We start from the raw sequence: 18,747 nt of genomic DNA, 5'->3' as shown, positions 1-18,747 counted from the left end.
TTTTATCGTATGCCGTCTGTAGCTGTTGGTAAAACTCATCTCTTATGTCCTGTTCTTTTTCATTAGTTAGTGCATATACATTAACAATTACTAGATTTTTATATCTCGCTTTGAATCTAGCCATAATTATTCTATCCGAGATGGCTTCCCATTCTATTAGGGCATTTGTCGCTTCTTTTGAAATCATGAATGCAACACCACTCTCGTGTCGATCTTTTCCACCACATTTTCCCGAGTATATAACCGTTTTGTCGTGTTCAATTCTTGTTTTTCCACACCCCTTCCATCTAATTTCATATAATCCTTAACATCTTTCATAAATCCACTTGATGTGTTTTACTAATTTCAAACAATGTTCGGACATTCCAGCATCCTATGTACGTTGTTTTTCTCAAATCCATTTCCGTGGCCATTTTCGTCATCTCTTTATCCGTCTTAATTCCGAGGTTTGTAGAGGTTTCTTTAGCAACAGTATTTTTTTATGTGGTGAGGTCGCTAACCTCACGCACAACCCTCCTCCTTTCTCATCCTGGGCTTGGGACCAGGCAATGGTGGAGTTGTTGCTCCACCTTGCCATTCCTTAAAAACTTGACGGATAATTTGTTCATAATGTGGACGCATAATGATTTTATTACAGTCAAACCCGCTTATTAGAATACTTCTTAAAGGAATATCCCGGTTTAAGGAATAGAAATTTGAGGTCCCGAAACGTTTCTACTAGCGGTTATTAGTATATCCCGGTTATAGGAATACTTTTGATTGGCACGAAGGCTATTCCAATAAGCGGGTTCGACTGTAGTTCCTTACAATAAGTGACGCATTTGGCAATAAACAACAGCAGTATGTACATATATCATTTCAACTTGTTTACAAATAAATATTCATACACCTCACGAATTTTTAAATTATTAATATGCACAAAATACCAAAAACACATTTTGGATTTCCATCATGATTTACATCTTGTAGAAGGCCATGGGCCGTAGAATTTACTATAAAAGCATCTAAAATCTAGGAAATCACCATCAGTTCAAATTCAAGTAATAAAATCGAAGTGAAATTATAAAAATGTTCAAGGTAAGTACAAGTGATTTTTCTGAATTTAAGATGATCTGTAAACATAATTATTGGTTGTTTTGGAATATAATTACGCACCAATTTTTATTTTGTATATCTAAATAAAAACTGTTGTCACATATCCTATTATTTTATTAATTGGATAATATTAACAGCATAAATAATTTCAATCAATTTTTAAGTTTTTTGCGTATATATTTTTGAAAAATACTGAACACGTATTTTTAAGTAATTCGATCTGATTTTCATTTCGCAAAATATCACGGGGTTCTTATTTAAAATTTTAAAATTACCCCCCTTCCCCTCGACCGTGGTGGGTCGTGTTTGGTATCATTCGAAAGATTTTTAAAAAATATTGAACATGTATTTTTCAGTTTTTCGATTTGATGTTAATTTTGCGAAATATTCGCTTTTTTTGTGAAATTTTGTGACTCGCCCAATTCCTTAGGCCCTGCCAATATACACTGCTCTTGATGTACTTAACCTACCTACCTTGTTTTAATCTGACGTTTTCGAGTTTTTTTTAAGGATAGATTTTTTTATAAACTTCCCAAACGCACGCTGCTGTATTAAGAGCCCATATAAATATGGTAGAGATACATTTACAGGGCGCAAAGTTTCTCTCCATGTGATTTTCTAACGCTCTCGAGTAACTGCAAAGATCCCCGCTTGGGCTCCCCTATCATAAAAATTTTTATTCAAAACTATATCTGCTACATTTCTTCTTTAAAACGTTTTTTCTACGGCGTACAATATTATTGGTAAATCGATGTTTTCCGTTTTTCTCCCCTACGAGGGGAGTGGTTTTAGGGGGAAGTTCGGGGTTCGAGTAGCCATTATTTTACATATTTTTGGGGGTTACAAATTCAGATTTTCAGCAAGATCATATCTCTGACAAATGGACTATTGTATTATGATTCTTTGAATATTTGTATGATTTGTATTTTTTTAACACGTTTTGTTTCCAAATTATTAAATTTAAATTTTGAAATTTTTGGTTTTATTTTTTGTACCTACATGAGTGTTTTAAATTATCAGATATTTTTTCTCTTTTAGGAGCTTTTATTTTTGTGTATCATCCTGGCTATCACTATGGCAGCCCCAGCAGAAGAGGCAGATCATGCAGCTGGCTTACAACCAGCGGCAGTTGATTTAGAACCAGCTGATTTGGAAACAGCTGCATCTGCGTATCGAGGACATGGCTATCATGGAGGACATGGCTATCATGGAGGACACGGCTATCATGGAGGACATGGTTATCATGGAGGACATGGCTATCATGGAGGACATGGCTATCATGGAGGACATGGCCATCATGGAGGACATGGATACCATGGATAAACAATAAAAACACATCGCTTAATTAATTTAATGTACTTAATGTGTAAATAATGATGTAAATAATAGAGATAATTTAAGAAATAAAGCATATAATAACTTTATTCTGTATTATATTATGTTAACTTTGCAATTACGAAAAATTTCGTCTTCAGATAGTCTAGTCGCAACATAGGGGGTCCCGTGGGCACTTTTAGCTCTCCGCGATTTGATGGTGGTATTATAGGTTTTTTGGGTCGCTGAATCCAATGGAAGATGTCTGGAAGCCCAAATGTGGTATGTTTAATTGTTATTAACAAATTATAGTAAAATTAGATGTTTTTCAGGAATTATTAGAAGCTCTGTAAATAAATTAATAGTGTTAGGTCTTCTCTGGTGAATTTTTGGTCCCTGAATCGAATGCGACTAATAGTCGCGATTACTCAAAATGTGTTCTTATTTTGTTAATAACAAAATAATTGTTTATTCGCCGAAATGCTCGAAATGCATTATCTACAGCAAGTTTGTAGTCTTTTCCATCGTATTTTTATACGCTAAATCGATTGTCGCTAGTCGTGATAGCCTAAACCACGTTCCGACTTTGTTATTAATAAATTATTGCAAAAATAACGGTTTATAGTACGTTTACTCACGGTTTTTGCTCTAAATTTAAAAAAACCACTTGGAATGACATGAAATTTGGCATGCACGTAGCTTACATGTCAAACAAAACAAGTGATATTGTGCCGATGTGTGCTTCTACCCTGGGGGTGAAATTTCACCCCGTTTCGGGGGTGAAAAGAGAAACCTTTAAAATAAGTCCGCAATTGGATAAACTGATTAATTCTAAGCCACTTTTGTTCTATAGAGTTTTTTCACTAAATCAATACTTTTCGAGTTATTTGCGAGTGAATATGTTGATTTTTCAACAAAAAAACCAAATACAATGTAACTCGAAAAGTATTGACTTATAGTCTATAGTCGAGGAAATGAAGCATTTTGGGTCGCAATTTTTTCGTCCAACATGGATTTACTCACAGAAGGTAGGGAATAGTCCAAGGATCATTTTTTATATCATGCCGCTGTACGCTAAAACCTTGGGTGTGGTTGCCACCCCATCTCGGGGGCGGGAATTTTTTATTACATTTTAACTATGTAAATCGATGTAAAAAGTGATTATAAGAAAAAAATGTTTTTTACATTTTCTTCGTAAAACTAATATTTTTCGAGTTACTCGCGCTTGAAAGTAACAGTTTTTCTATGAAAAAATCGACTTTTTTAGAGGGTTTTTTGGGAGTACCTCGAAAAATATGGATTTAATCAAAAAAACTGTAGATATCAAAATTGTATCTTGTAGTAACACAAATCAAATTATTTTTCTGTAATATCGCTAAGACCAATACAAACCGAGATACGGCATGTTAAAGTTAGCTTTTTTCGTCAAACGCATAATTTGAAATATTCAAAGTAAAATAGCGGAAAAACTTTGCATTTTTCGAGGAAAACTTAAATAATCTTTTTTCAAGTATACAGTTAGACCATTCAAAAAAAATAATAAAAGGTTTCTAGTCTGAAAATTAAGCGACTTATGATCAAATAAATGTCGGTACCTGCTTTTATCTATGAAAAAATAAGTGAAAACAACCCCCTAACTACCCTCCTAATTAAAAATTGGTCTTCACTTTTCTGTAATTCCTTTTATATTTGTATTATCAATACACGCAAGAAGTTTGACCTATTTAAAAGGCCTAATTTTAGAAAAATTAGAGTTTAAAGGAAAATAAATTTTTTGGAAATTCCTATTTTTTACATTTTACTTCAAAATATCTCCGAAAATACTGGAAATGATAGATTACCAAACTGTAGCTTCTTTAATAAATAAAACTCCCTTGTGCATAGATTTTCATTACAGTGAACAGTTAGCGAGATATAACTGTTTAAAACCTCTATTTACGAGCAAACACCCCCTTATTTGAGCCCTTTAAACCCACCCTAATTAAAAACTGAGGGATCTTACGAAATTTAGTTTACACAGTCTTATAACCCTTCAAAAATCCTACAAAGTCATTTTTGAAAAATCTTTTCACCGACAAAAATGAAGGAGCTATGTTTATAAAACAATTTTTTTTTTTTTTTTTCGAAAAATTCGGATAGTCCGCTTATGGATAATTTTCAATGTAAGTACGTATAATACCACAGAACCGGTTCGTATACTGGAAGATGACTAAAAAACTATTTGTATTTGTATTTGTACATATTTGTAAATTCGTATTTTTGTGTAATTGTTTTTGTAATTCTTTAATTCTACTTTTTTTTCTGTATAGACCTATTAAAATATCTACTTATAAAAACTGTCATGTTATTAAGGGTGGTTTTTAAGAATTGAAATATTATGATATTATATCCTAAAGTATAAAACAATCATTATTTAACCAATCAAAACCAAATTTTACCCATATTAAAGTATACAATGTTTTTATATAATTTTTTACAATAAGGGGTTTTTTACACCCCTAAAAATAATCAACGCCCTTAAGCATGATATAGAATATGAAGTACGGAGTGAGATGATCCTAATCCCAAATTTTTATGTAAATCGATGCAAGCCGAAATTATTCTTTTAGGATAAGTAAATTTTTTATATACAGCTCCAACAAGGGTGGTTTTAAGGGTTGAAATATTATGATAGTATATCTTAAAGCATAAAACATTAATTATGTAACTAATAAGAACCAAATGTTGACAATATTAAAGTTTAAAATGTTATTTTATAATTTTTTAAAACTTACAAGTAGTTTTCACCCTTACAAAACCAAAAACGTACAACGGCTCGATATAGAAAATGAACTAGAGGGTGTAATGAGCCTAATCCCAAATTTTTGTACAAATCGATGCTGGACGAAAAAATTGCGAGGTTTTGCCATTTTTTCAGCTTCATTTCCTCGACTATTAGTGAAAAAACTGTATAGAACAAAAGTTGCTTAGAATTAATCAGCATATCTACTTCCGTACTTATGTTAAAGGTTTCTTTCTTCACCCCCGAAAAGGGGTAAAATTCACCGCCAGGGTAAAATCAGACATCAGCACAATATCACTTGTTTTGTTTGACATGTTAGCTACGTGTATGTCGAATTTCATGTCAATTCAAGTGGTTTTTCTTATAGTCCAGGGCCCATCTGTTTTGAGATGGACGTTGAGAGGTGACTCAAATTTTTTTGCAGAAATTGCTTGAAAATAACTCAAATAATAATATTTGAGTTATCCTCCCTCTCAAAAAGGTCCGGAACATTGTTTAAATAATTAAAATGTCAAAAAATTAAGGAAAAATTCGATTTTTTTCTTCGTTTTTTGATTATAACTTTAAAAGTATTCATTTCCCAGAAAAGATGTACTGACATAAAAGTTGTGTAATTAAATTTCCTACAATATAGAATTAGCTAAAAGTTGAAAAAATAGTCACCATTGTTGCAAAATAGCAATAATTGCGAAAAAAACCATACAAAAACAAGTATTCGCATTTTACGTTTTTCAACCATTTATGCTACACATATGACCTCCATATTTCACCCAGAAAAACTTTATAATACAGTAAAATAATACTGTAAATTTCATTAAGATCGGTGTAATAGATTTTGCAAAATAAATTTTGCAATCCAGCTTTCGCAAAAACAAGTCATTTTTTCAAAATGTTACAGGACTCAAAATAAAGCAGATAGCAAATTGAATTTTTTTTTGCTTATAGAAGTGTACTGTACCTTTCATTTGCAGCTTGCAAAATTAAAATCGAATAATTACCACGACGTCAGGAATTTTTTTAAATAGACATTAATTATTGGTGCTACGCGCAGGACAGCGGTGTTCGATTCACATGAAGTTGATTTCCACCAAAATTTCTTCCAATCTTCATCTAATAAATTATTTTCTTACTCTATATTTTGTTGTATTTTAATATTTTAATTCCACAAAAATCAAACTAATTTTATTATTGTTTGTGAAATATTGTTTAAACAATTGTATATGTTTAAAAATAATAAACTTTTATTCTCAAGTTAAAATATATGAACAAAGAAAGTTTTTGCTAAAAAAAGTGTTATTTCAAAAGATAGAGTATGTGTTTTTATTTTGCAATAAACAAATTTATTTATTTATATCGAAATGTAATAAAAATTAAAATGTATCAATAATTATCAAAGGTCATTGGAATGCCCAATCAGAGCAAACTATCCGGTGACCTGCGCGCAACACCACTAATTAATGTTTATTTAAAAAAATTCCTGACGCCGTGGTGGTTAATCGATTTTAGTTTTGCAAATTGCAAATGAAAGATACAGTACACTTCTATAAGCAAAAAAAAATTTCAACTTGCTATCTGCTTTACTTTCAGTCCTGTAACAGTTTTAAAAAATGAATTTTTTTTGCGAAAGCTGGATTGCAAAATTTATTTTGCAAAATCTATTGAACCGATCTTAATGAAATTTACAGTATTGTTTAACTGTATCATATAGTTTTTTTGGGTGAAACTTGAAGGTCCTAAGTTTAGCATAAATGGTTGAAAAACGTAAAATGCAAATACTTGTTTTTGTACAGTTTTTTCCCAATTATTGCTATTTTGCAACAAGGGTGACTTTTTTTTTTTAATTTTTAACCAACTCTATATTGTAGGAAATTTAATTACACAACTTTTATGTCAATACAACTTTTCTCGGAAATGAATACTCTTAAAGTTATAATCAAAAAACGAAGAAAAAAATCGAATTTTTCCTTCATTTTTTGATATTTTGATTATTTAAACAATGTTCCGGACCTTTTTGAGAGGGAGGATAACTCAAATATTATTATTTGAGTTATTTTCAAGCAATTTCTGCAAAAAAATTTTAGTCACCTCTCAACGTCCAAATGTACTAATATTTTTACAGATGCGCCCTGGTCTATTAAATATAGAGCAAAAACCGTGAGTAAACGTACTATAAACCGTTATTTTTGCAATAATTTATAACAAAGTCGGAACGTGGTTAAGCTGTCGGCTATCACGACTAGTGGAAATCGATTTAGCGTATAAAAATGCTGTGAAAAAGATTACAAACTTGCTGTAGATAGCGCATTTCGAGCTTTTCGGCGAATAAAGAATTATTTTGTTATTAACAAAATAAGAACATGTTTTGAGTAATCGCGACTAGTCGCATTCGATTCAGCGACCAAAAATACACCAGAGAAGACTTTAACACCATCAACTTATTTACAAGGCTTCTGATAATTCCTGAAAAACACCTAATTTTACCATAATTTGTTAATAACAATTAAACGCACCACATTTGGGCTTCCAGACCACTTCCATTGGATTCAGAGACCCAAAAAACCTATAATACCACCATAAAATCGCGGCGAGCTAAAAGTGTCCACGGGACCCCCTATGTTGCGACTAGACTAAGAATCCGCAGTCAAATTTTCAGCCACACACACAATCAACCATTTATTTTTTAATCTAATTTTTCAATCTAATTTTTTTTTATTTCAACAACAATTAAATGGTCTAAACAACACCACATCTGCAAATAACACCATAGTATTTGTTACAGTCAACAATATGGGCTCAATATAAACGTAAAGATCAAGATTATGATCATTATCAAGAAAAAGGTAACAGAAGGTCAATTCTACGTCAAAGCCCTGTAGAAAGAGTAAAGCACTACAACTACCTCGAAACCATAATGACCAAGAGATAAGAGCGCGCCTCGGAAAAGCTAGATCCAACTTCAACCGGATAGATGTCTTCTTTAAGAGCCATAACCTCTCTATTGTCGTAAAAAAAGTAAGAATACTGCAATGCTACGTCTTCTATGTTCCCTTTTACGTTGTTGAATCGTGGACCTTGAACGAAGATTGTAACACCAGTGTTCCGGGCGCCATTTTATATATAGCCCCACGAATGGAAGCCATTTTTGTAGCACCAGCGTGGATAACAAAAGCAAAAAATAATAATATGTAACTCGACAAATTAAACAAACATAAAAATATCTATACTTGGTGCTACGTAACTTTACGGAGCACCTCGGTAGCTCTAAGTCTTCAGAGATCTAGGGGTGTGGATTCTTAATAGATTCTAAATATAAATCAAACTTATTTGCTCGGGGGGCGCCATAATTAAAAGAAAATGAAAGACGAAACATACTTAAAACTTCAAAATAAAATAAAAGTAAAAATTAAAAAGTTAATAAAACATATAGTTATCATAAGATACAAACATTTAAAAACATTTACATAAATAAAAATATAACATGACTTATTATAGTGTTCTAAGTTGAATATCATTTAGGATCAAGAGAAGGGGATCAGATAATCAGGGCCCCCGTAACTGGGCGTGCAACGCGTGCGGCGCACGCGGGCCTAACCCCAAAGGGGCGCCAAACCGAAGGTTTGGTAAATAAGAAATATTTATTTTAAATGGAATAATCTTTTTTTATATACAATTTTAATTATTTCATGAATAGCTAGAGAAATCTCAAAAATGAAATATTGTGTTATTACTGAAAAAGTAACTAATCCCGTCCTGAAATGTTGAACTTACTCCGTCAAAAAATATTTTGTTGTTCCTTCCTAATTTTTTTCTTTGACGTAGACTGAATTACGCTTGGCATACCATCCAATCGATTTTATGTTGTAAACTAAAACGACACTCAAAATAGTCAAATAAACATAAAATCACACTCCTTGACTAGTAGAAACATAAATCACTAACACCCATAAAACGCAACTTACTCCTACAAAAACACAACTTGCTGGATCAAGCAGTTTTACTCCTATAAAGTGAATCTTTTACTCGAAGTAAACAAATCTCTATGAATTATGATTATGTATTTGATAATACCTTTTCCCTTCTCGTCTATTAGGCACAAACATTATTTACTGTTACTAATGAACGGGTGGTTTCCTGCAGAGAAAGGTTTAAAATTTGATTTTATATTGAAGTTAATAATTACGACTATTATTGCAGTATCCGTTGGGTTTATTCTGCCCTGATTTTAAACTTTTGTTTTCGTGTAAAAAATATTGGACAATCTTTTTTATTTATTATTTTAAGTGGTGTAGAAATTAAATTAATAATTGTGAAAATGGTAAGTATCATAATCATTACATAGAATAATAATTCATTTTAAATATAATCGGGTTTCCTCTAATAAAATCCACAATTTAAAATTTATTTTGAAAAATAGAAAATTAACACATTGTGCCTGCGTAACTTGGAACCATATAGGAAACTTTTTTATTATTAATTTTATGGAAAAAATTTATTCTTCATAAAATGGTTTGCATAGTCTAAAAACTAAAATATAACCAAATATAAAATTGTATCAATCTTATATGAGTATCAAAAATATGAATTTCGATCAAGAGTACCTTATATTTCACAATATCGAAAATTATTATTATGAAAAGTTATTTTTGGAATTAATTAAAAACTATTTTTTAAGATGCAATTACATCCTTTTAACTGAAATGTTTTTTTTTCTCAAATTACAGACACCCAACGACCTTTTCGTTTATTATGAATAATGTGATAACTCTTTTATTATTAATGATTAATTAATTAATAATAATTAAAGAGTTATCACATTATTTGTAATAAATGAAAAGGGCTAATTATTAATAATAAAAGACTTATCACATTATTTCTAATAAATGAAAAGGTCGTTGTTGAAAAGTACAATTGTATGATAAAAAGTTCTTTATAAAAAGCTTTGTAAAAAGTATTTTTATTTACTTGTTATGTTAGAAATATTATTTCTAACAATTATTAAGTGGAAAGTGCGTTTATTGTAGCCTTAGAAAGTTATTTAAATATAATAAAAGCAGAACCAATCACATATAACATTATTGTTGGCGATATTAATATTGACATACTTGCAGACGATGAAATCGCTAATACTTATTTAAATTTACTGTCCGAATATAATTTTCATTCATTAATAAACAAAATAACGAGACCAAATAAATCGGGAGGTAGCTGTATAGATCATATGTTTGTTAAATCCACTAAAGAGTCTATTGAAGATATTTGCTCTCCTTTCATTATTACATCTTTAACTACCGATCACTTCTGTACAATAGGAGAACTAAACATTAACATGAACATTATTTGTAAAAAAAATATTAATAAATTTAAAAATAGTTACATTAATTATAACACATTAAGAGAAATACTAGGAAAGTATGATTGGAGCGAAATTTTCCTTTTACGTGACGTACAAGATATTGCAACTAAAATTGTAACAACTCTTCAAAAGAAAATAAAAGAATCTACTTATGAAAAAAAAATAAAACGGAACGAAGTTAAACGGAAAAAATGGATAACGTCTGGCATAATAAAATCAATAGACACAAAAAATAAATTATATAAAAAAATGATCCAAAATCCACATAATGAAATTCTTAAACAAGAATACAAAAATTACAAAAATTTTTTGACAAATTTAATAAAAAATACTAAGGCAGAATATTTCAAAAACGTAATTACTAACAAACCCGATAGTAGAAATACGTGGAAGGTTATTCGTGAACTGACCCAAACTGAGGTAAATTCTGTAGGCGTTAAACAGTTAGTAGAGGGTGACCGGATTATGAACTCTGATTTGGATATCGCTAATACCTTCAATAATTATTTTTCAGCTATTGGTGAAAAACTGGCTAACAATATAAAAAAACCGCCATCCAATGGTCCGAATAGAATCTCAGTCGCTCAAAGTGCTTTTTTTGATCCAATAGCTGAAAGTGAAGTTATAGCGATTATTCAATCCCTTAAGTTGAATAAAGCTCCCGGACCTGATTTATTAAAGGCAGAAATATTAAAAGAAGTTTCAGGAGAAATTGTATCCCCTTTAACATATTTATTAAATAAAATTATAGAAAATGGAAAATGTCCAACAGAATTTAAAGACGCAATTATCAAACCTGTATATAAATCAGGAAATAAGGATTTAAGCCAAAATTACCGCCCAATTTCACTAATCTCAAGCCTTGCAAAAATTATGGAAAAAGCGATTAAAACTCGGATGCTAAAATTTTTAGACCTACATAAAATCATATCTAATAATCAATTTGGCTTTGTTGAAGGCAGAGGTACAGATGATGCAATTGCTTCACTAATGGGTTGCATTTATGATTCAGTTGATAGAGGTAAGCCCACATTATGTGTATTTTTAGACTTGGCTAAAGCTTTCGACACAGTAAGCCATAAGCAACTCTTGGAAACTTTGGCTGATGTAGGTTTCAGAGGCAACGTATTAAGATTTTTTGAAAGTTATCTAGATAATAGGGTACAAAGGGTAAAAATAAATGAAAGTATGAGTGAGAGAAATGTGGTGAAGTACGGTGTTCCGCAAGGAACGATTCTTGGTCCATTGTTGTTTATAATTTATGTTAATAATTTATTGTCAATGAAATTAAAAGGTAAAATTATTAGTTATGCAGATGACACAGCTGTACTGTATACTGCAGATAATTGGGAGAATCTAAAATTATTGGCTGAAGAAGATTTAAAAAATTGTTTTGATTGGTTTGCACACAAACAACTAACTGTTAACTTCACAAAAACTTTCTTTTTGCCTTTTGGATCTTACAAAACAAGTCTGCCTAACTACGAAACACTAATAATATCCAATGAAGGATATAAGGATCAACATATTCTGTCTGCTCATTCTGTAAAGTATTTGGGAATTACAATTGATAGTCATTTAAAATGGAACCTACATATTGCGAATGTGACTAAAAACCTTCGAAGTTTACTCTATAAATTTAAATACTTAAGCAATATTTTAGAACAGCGCCTTTTAAAAACTATGTACTTTGCCTTAGTAGAATCTAGATTATGCTATGGGATTCTTGGGTGGGGCGGGGCGTATGGCAATCATTTGGAACAACTAAATGTCGTCCAAAGAAAAATTTTAAAATCAATTTATCGCAAGCCCAAGCTTTACTCCACTGAATTATTATACAAGGAAACTAATATTTTTGATATTAGGCAGCTTTATTTTAAAGCGGTTACTGTATATCAATATAAAAATAAACAAACACTACAGTTTCCCTTGCATGAATACTCCACCAGAAACAGGAATAAAGCGATACCCCCTAAAAGTGAAAAAACAATTGGACAGCGTTGTTTCACTTACCTAGGACCTAGGTCCTTTAACGTTTTACCCATAAATGTTCAGAATGTCAAGAACATAAAACAATTTAAAAATAAATTAAAGAAATATATTATAGATACGCCTCTTTCAGTAATACATGAATTAATTGAAGTTAGAAAATAAAACAAGTGTTTGAATATTGGACTCATAGTTGTTGTACTTAATTGTGTTTTTTTTCCTCATTTGTTGCTGTTATTTTTTGATAAATACATCGTAGGGATGCTGTATTTTTAAATTTTTTCCAGATTTTGAAATATAATTATTTTCTTTAATTATTTAAGTATTCAAAAAACAATGTAATGCTCTTTGCTTTTTCTTTGTTCTCTTATTATTAAGTAATAGATATTATATTATTGTATTGCCTGTGAAAAGATAGTGTGTACCTACTCAGGATATTTTTGTTACATAATGAACCAAATTGACCACTGCACAAGCATTCTGCTTCAAGTGGTATTTTTGTGTTTATTTATAGGGAATTATAATGATTTTAATGTATTACCATTGTATGTATTGTATCTTTTCTCTGAATAAACATTATTTATTTTTTATTATTTATATTAAAGCTAATTAATTCTCACCAAAGCCATAAATTCCAAAAAAAGAAGATAAAAAAAAAAGAAAAAACCCACGCATTACTACAGCCTTCCTCGAAGCACTTACTGAGTGGAAAGTTATGTTGCCAAATTTTTCATCGAGTTATCACGAAAAAGGAAAAAAATGACCCGTGTTGAGCTGGCCCCCCCCCCACTTGCAAAAATTAAAAAACAAATAGCCCTGATTTATGAGCTATTCATGAGCTCTCATATTCCGCAAACTAAAAATTTTGAGCTCGTTCCACTGAGCAGGAATTTAATACCCTAGTGGGGGGGGGGGGGCTGAGTCAGCCCCCCCCACTACTTAAAAATAGGAATATTGAATCGGTTTTTGCGGCAGAATTACGAGCTATTTATGAGCTCTTGAAATTATATAGTTTCGATTTTTGAGCTCATCCCCTTCACCCCCAAACAACCCTTTAATTGATTTAACTTAAGAGAAAGATGCTGAGAAAACTTAAAATATATCGTATTGCGAATATAATTCCTATAGCTTATATACTCTAAGAATAAACTATTAAATCAAGAGCATTTCGATTATTGAGCTACAACCCCTTCGCCAGAAAACCACCCTATCTTCCCGGCTTAAGAGAAAGTTGTATTTAAAATGCGTTAAACTAATTATTTGGCGACTACATATCATTTAATAATTTATAAGCTTCCAAATTACGCGCATTTAGATCAGTAAATTGCAATTTATTTTGTATAGTGCAGTCACTGAAGGTAAAAATCAACGATTACCTTCAATTTCGGTGAACCTTCATCGATTTTCACGAAAATTGGTCAGTGGTTAGAGGATACGTCAAGAAACAAAGGTGACATGGTACCACCTTGCGCCTTTACCCTGAGGGTGGATACCGCCCCTTCTCTGGGGTGAAAATTATTTTATAAAAAATAAATGCACAAATCAATAAAAGAACAAATTAAAAGCAAAATTTATTATATAAAGTTAATAAAATAAGTCAATACTTTTTAAGTTATTAAAGATCAAAGATTTTAATTATTTGTGAAAAAAATGCATGTTTTGAAAAGGTTTTTTGTAAATCACTGAAAAACTTTAAGTTTTTACAAAAAAGTTAATAGTAGTTTAATTCGTATAGCTTATATTCTAAGAATAAACTCTTAAATCACGCGTCTTTCGATTATAGAGCTACAACCCCTTCGCAAGAAAACGACGTCATATTCCCGGCTTAAGAGAGAGTTGTTCTTAAAATAATTTAAATTAATTATTTGGCGACTACATATCGTTTAATAATTTATGAGCTTGCAAAATATACGCATCTCAATTATTGAATTGCCATTTTCTTTCTATAGTGCAGTCACTGAAGGTAAAAATCAACTAGTACCTTCGATTTCGGTAAATCTCCATTCATTTTCACGAAAATTGGTGAGCGGATTTTGATACTATCAACTTTTTCTGCATCTTATTTTTCATAGGTATTTCTAAGTACTTTGACAAGTATTTAGTACCTAACTTACTTTAAATTAACATTAAAGGGTTTTTCAAGTAAGCAATTTATTATATTTTTCATTAGCTTCAATTTTAGTGATGAAAACTTTTTTGTAAAAACTTACAGTTGTTGAGTCATTTATGAAAAATCGCTCTAAAGCATGCATTTTCTTTCCAAAAATTAAAATATTTGATCTTTAATAACTCAAAAAGTATTGATTTATTTTAATCATATTATATAACAAATTTTGCTTACAATTTGTCCCTCTCTCGATTTGTGGGGTTATTTTTAATAGTGTAATTTTCACTCCCGAGAAGGGGTGACATATACCCCAGGCTAAAACCCAAAGTTGTTATTGTCAATTCATGAAAATAAATATAGATTTACCGAAATCGAAGGTACTAGTTGATTTTTACCTTCAGTGACTGCACTATAGAAAGAAAATGGCAATTCAATAATTGAGATGCGTATATTTTGCAAGCTCATAAATTATTAAACGATATGTAGTCGCCAAATAATTAATTTAAATTATTTTAAGAACAACTTTCTCTTAAGCCGGGAATATGGGGTCGTTTTCTTGCGAAGGGGTTGTAGCTCTATAATCGAAAGACGCGTGATTTAAGAGTTTATTCTTAGAATATAAGCTATACGAATTAAACTACTATTAACTTTTTTGTAAAAACTTAAAGTTTTTCAGTGATTTACAAAAAACCTTTTCAAAACATGCATTTTTTTCACAAATAATTAAAATCTTTGATCTTTAATAACTTAAAAAGTATTGACTTATTTTACTAACTTTATATAATAAATTTTGCTTTTAATTTGTTCTTTTATTGATTTGTGCATTTATTTTTTATAAAATAATTTTCACCCCCGAGAAGGGGCGGTATCCACCCTCAGGGTAAAGGCGCAAGGTGGTACCATGTCACCTTTGTTTCTTGACGTATCCTCTAACCACTGACCAATTTTCGTGAAAATCGATGAAGGTTCACCGAAATTGAAGGTAATCGTTGATTTCAGTGACTGCACTATACAAAATAAATTGCAATTTACTGATCTAAATGCGCGTAATTTGGAAGCTTATAAATTATTAAATGATATGTAGTCGCCAAATAATTAGTTTAACGCATTTTAAATACAACTTTCTCTTAAGCCGGGAAGATAGGGTGGTTTTCTGGCGAAGGGGTTGTAGCTCAATAATCGAAATGCTCTTGATTTAATAGTTTATTCTTAGAGTATATAAGCTATATGAATTATATCCGCAATACGATATATTTTAAGTTTTCTCAGCATCTTTCTCTTAAGTTAAATCAATTAAAGGGTTGTTTGGGGGTGAAGGGGATGAGCTCAAAAATCGAAACTATATAATTTCAAGAGCTCATAAATAGCTCGTAATTCTGCCGCAAAAACCGATTCAATATTCCTATTTTTAAGTAGTGGGGGGGGCTGACTCAGCCCCCCCCACTAGGGTATTAAATTCCTGCTCAGTGGAACGAGCTCAAAATTTTTAGTTTGCGGAATATGAGAGCTCATAAATAGCTCATAAATCAGGGCTATTTGTTTTTTAATTTTTGCAAGTGGGGGGGGCCAGCTCAACACGGGTAAAAAAATGTTAGATTATTCTAACAGCGCGACTGCTCCCAGGTTAAAAATCACACTAAATTTTCTCTTTTATTTTCACCCCTGTAACTTATTAAAATAAACATTATAGAAGTTTTCAGGGACTTTCGGCCTCAGTAATAATGTAGTCTTTCACTCTGAGTTTAAATCTTTCAAAAATATTTATTAGTTTTATATAGTAGATTTAAAGGGCGCTAAAATATGTCCCGCACGCGGGCGCCAGTCAACCTTGTGGGGGCCCTGCAGATAATAATTATAGTCAAAAGCATTATTACACAATAAATTAAATTTTTATTAAAATTAAAATAAAAAGAAAATGATAGATCTTTTGTAGATGTACCGGGTGTCCCAATAAGAATGGCTCTCGGCCATATCTCAGGAACCGTTTATAGTAGAACTTTGAAATAAAAAATTTTATAACAAAAGTTGCCTCAGGAAAAGCCTGGAAATTATTTTCATAATTGTGGGTCCACCGCTAGAGGGCGTAATTGAATATCAAAATTAAAAAAATCTAAATTTTACAAAATTTTCCTAATGAAGGGGCACTGGAAATCCGATTATTGTATTCTTCATCAAATTCTGCGCATTTTTGATTTAACAAGTTTAACTCTACCTTTGCAAATAAGAGGTGGGGGTGAGTGGGAACCTTGTTATGAAAACATGGCTGTAAGCCCGGTTCTGCTAAATCAAATTTTGAAAACTGTGTCTTGTTGCAGACAGATCTTTTTCTTCAATATAAGCGTGATAATTTTGAACCATCCTAACAAGTAATAAGCCAGCTTGGAGGCGTTATTTAATTTTTTTCAGAAATCTAGTTTTCTTTGGAAAATATTAAATATAAGTATGCATTTTTAATCATAGTTTAGAAAATTAGATTAAATTAGCAATAGAATAGCGAAAACCGCATGTCGATACCTTTTTTCTATCTCAAGATATCTCGAGAAACGTATAAATTTTATACATAACTGTTACTGTCACCGGTAAACTAAGTTAATGAAAAGTAGTGTGCTGTGGAAAAAAACAAAATAACATTTTCCAGATGTCAACGTATAAAAATATAATTAATTAAAACAACAATATAAAGAGAAACAATACTATTAAAATTAAATATAACACAGAACAAAAAGAACTACTTAGTGACGACCTAAATATTCAAATTGTTGCCCATCATACACTACTCTAGAATACATTATCCAGAGAATACTAAACGCCATTCAAAGCATATCGAGAGCAGAAATTGAGACTGCTGTTCAATCTACTCTTAAAAGAGTAAATGTTCGCAACGAAAATGATGGGCAAAAATTTGAACGTTTATGTCATCACTAAATAGTTGTTTTTATTTCTTTGTAATAGGGCTTTTCAACGCTTCTCATTTGTTTCGAGCCTCTGTCATATGCCGTATAATCCGTGTATAACACTAATATACGAGATATGAACGAGGCTCGAAACAAATGAGAAGCGTTGAAAAGACCTAATATACGTTGACAGCTGGAAAATGTTTCTTTGTCGTTTCCATAGCACACTACTTTTAATGAATTTCGTTTACCGGTGACAGTAACAGTTATGTTTTTAAATTTACACGTTTTGAAAGATATCTCGAGATAGAAAAAAAGGTATTAACATGCGGTTTTCGCTATTCTGTTGCTAATTTTGTCCAATTTTGTAATATGGTATTAAAAATGCATGTTTGTATTTAATATTTTCCAAGAAACACTAGATTTCTGAAAAAAATTAAATAACGCCTTCTAGCTGGCATATTACTCAGTAAGTTGGTTCGAAATCATAACTTTTACATTGACGAAAAAGATCTGTCTTCAACAAGACCAAGTTTGCAAAATTTGATTAAGCAGAACCGGACTCACAGCCAGTTTTTCATAACAAGGTTCCCACTCACCCCCACCTCTTATTTCCAAAGGTAGACCTAAACTTGTCAAATCAAATATGCGTAGAATTTTATGAAGAATACGACGATCGGATTTCCAGTGCCCCTTCATTAGGAAAATTTTGTAAAATTTAGATTTTTTAATTTTTGATATTCAATTACGCCCTCTAGCGGTGGTCCCAGAATTATGAAAATAATTTCCAGGCTTTTCCTGAGGCAACTTTTGTTATAAAATTTTTTATTTCAAAGCTCTACTATAAACGGTTCCTGACATATGGCCGAGAGCCATTCTTATTGGGACACCCGGTACACTATTAAAGATCCTCTTTATAAAAACGATAAAAAGGTTTACAAACAATACCTTATCATATAGTCCTGTCCTGATTCTACACGTTGTGAATGTCCCTATTAAAGATCCTCTTTATAAAAACGATAAAAAGGTTTACAAACAATACCTTATCATATAGTCCTGTCCTGATTCTACACGTTGTGAATGTCCAAAGCACTACTTTTCGCTGAATTATATTTCATATAACTTTACGCATATTGACTTTTAAATAACTTTTTAGGTATTTAGAATTATCTTTAGCACTTAATCCATAACTGTTTACAAAAAGAAACTTAGG

General features: G+C 31.2%; 1 protein-coding gene across 1 annotated transcript; it reads left to right on the top strand.

Annotated features, from left to right (window-relative positions):
* The first annotated feature begins 960 nt into the window (after positions 1–960).
* LOC114338939 (uncharacterized) lies at positions 961–2,519 on the top strand. Its single transcript, XM_028289561.2, has 2 exons — positions 961–1,077; positions 2,134–2,519. The coding sequence occupies exons 1-2, from the start codon at positions 1,069–1,071 to the stop codon at positions 2,416–2,418; spliced, it is 294 nt and encodes a 97-aa protein (XP_028145362.1). The 5' UTR covers positions 961–1,068; the 3' UTR covers positions 2,419–2,519.
* Positions 2,520–18,747: the final 16,228 nt, after the last annotated feature.

Source organism: Diabrotica virgifera, chromosome 4 (genome assembly GCF_917563875.1).
Source record: "Diabrotica virgifera virgifera chromosome 4, PGI_DIABVI_V3a".
Taxonomy (NCBI): domain Eukaryota; kingdom Metazoa; phylum Arthropoda; class Insecta; order Coleoptera; family Chrysomelidae; genus Diabrotica; species Diabrotica virgifera.
Note: the sequence above shows the minus strand (reverse complement) of the source record. Positions and strands in the feature narration are given on the sequence as shown.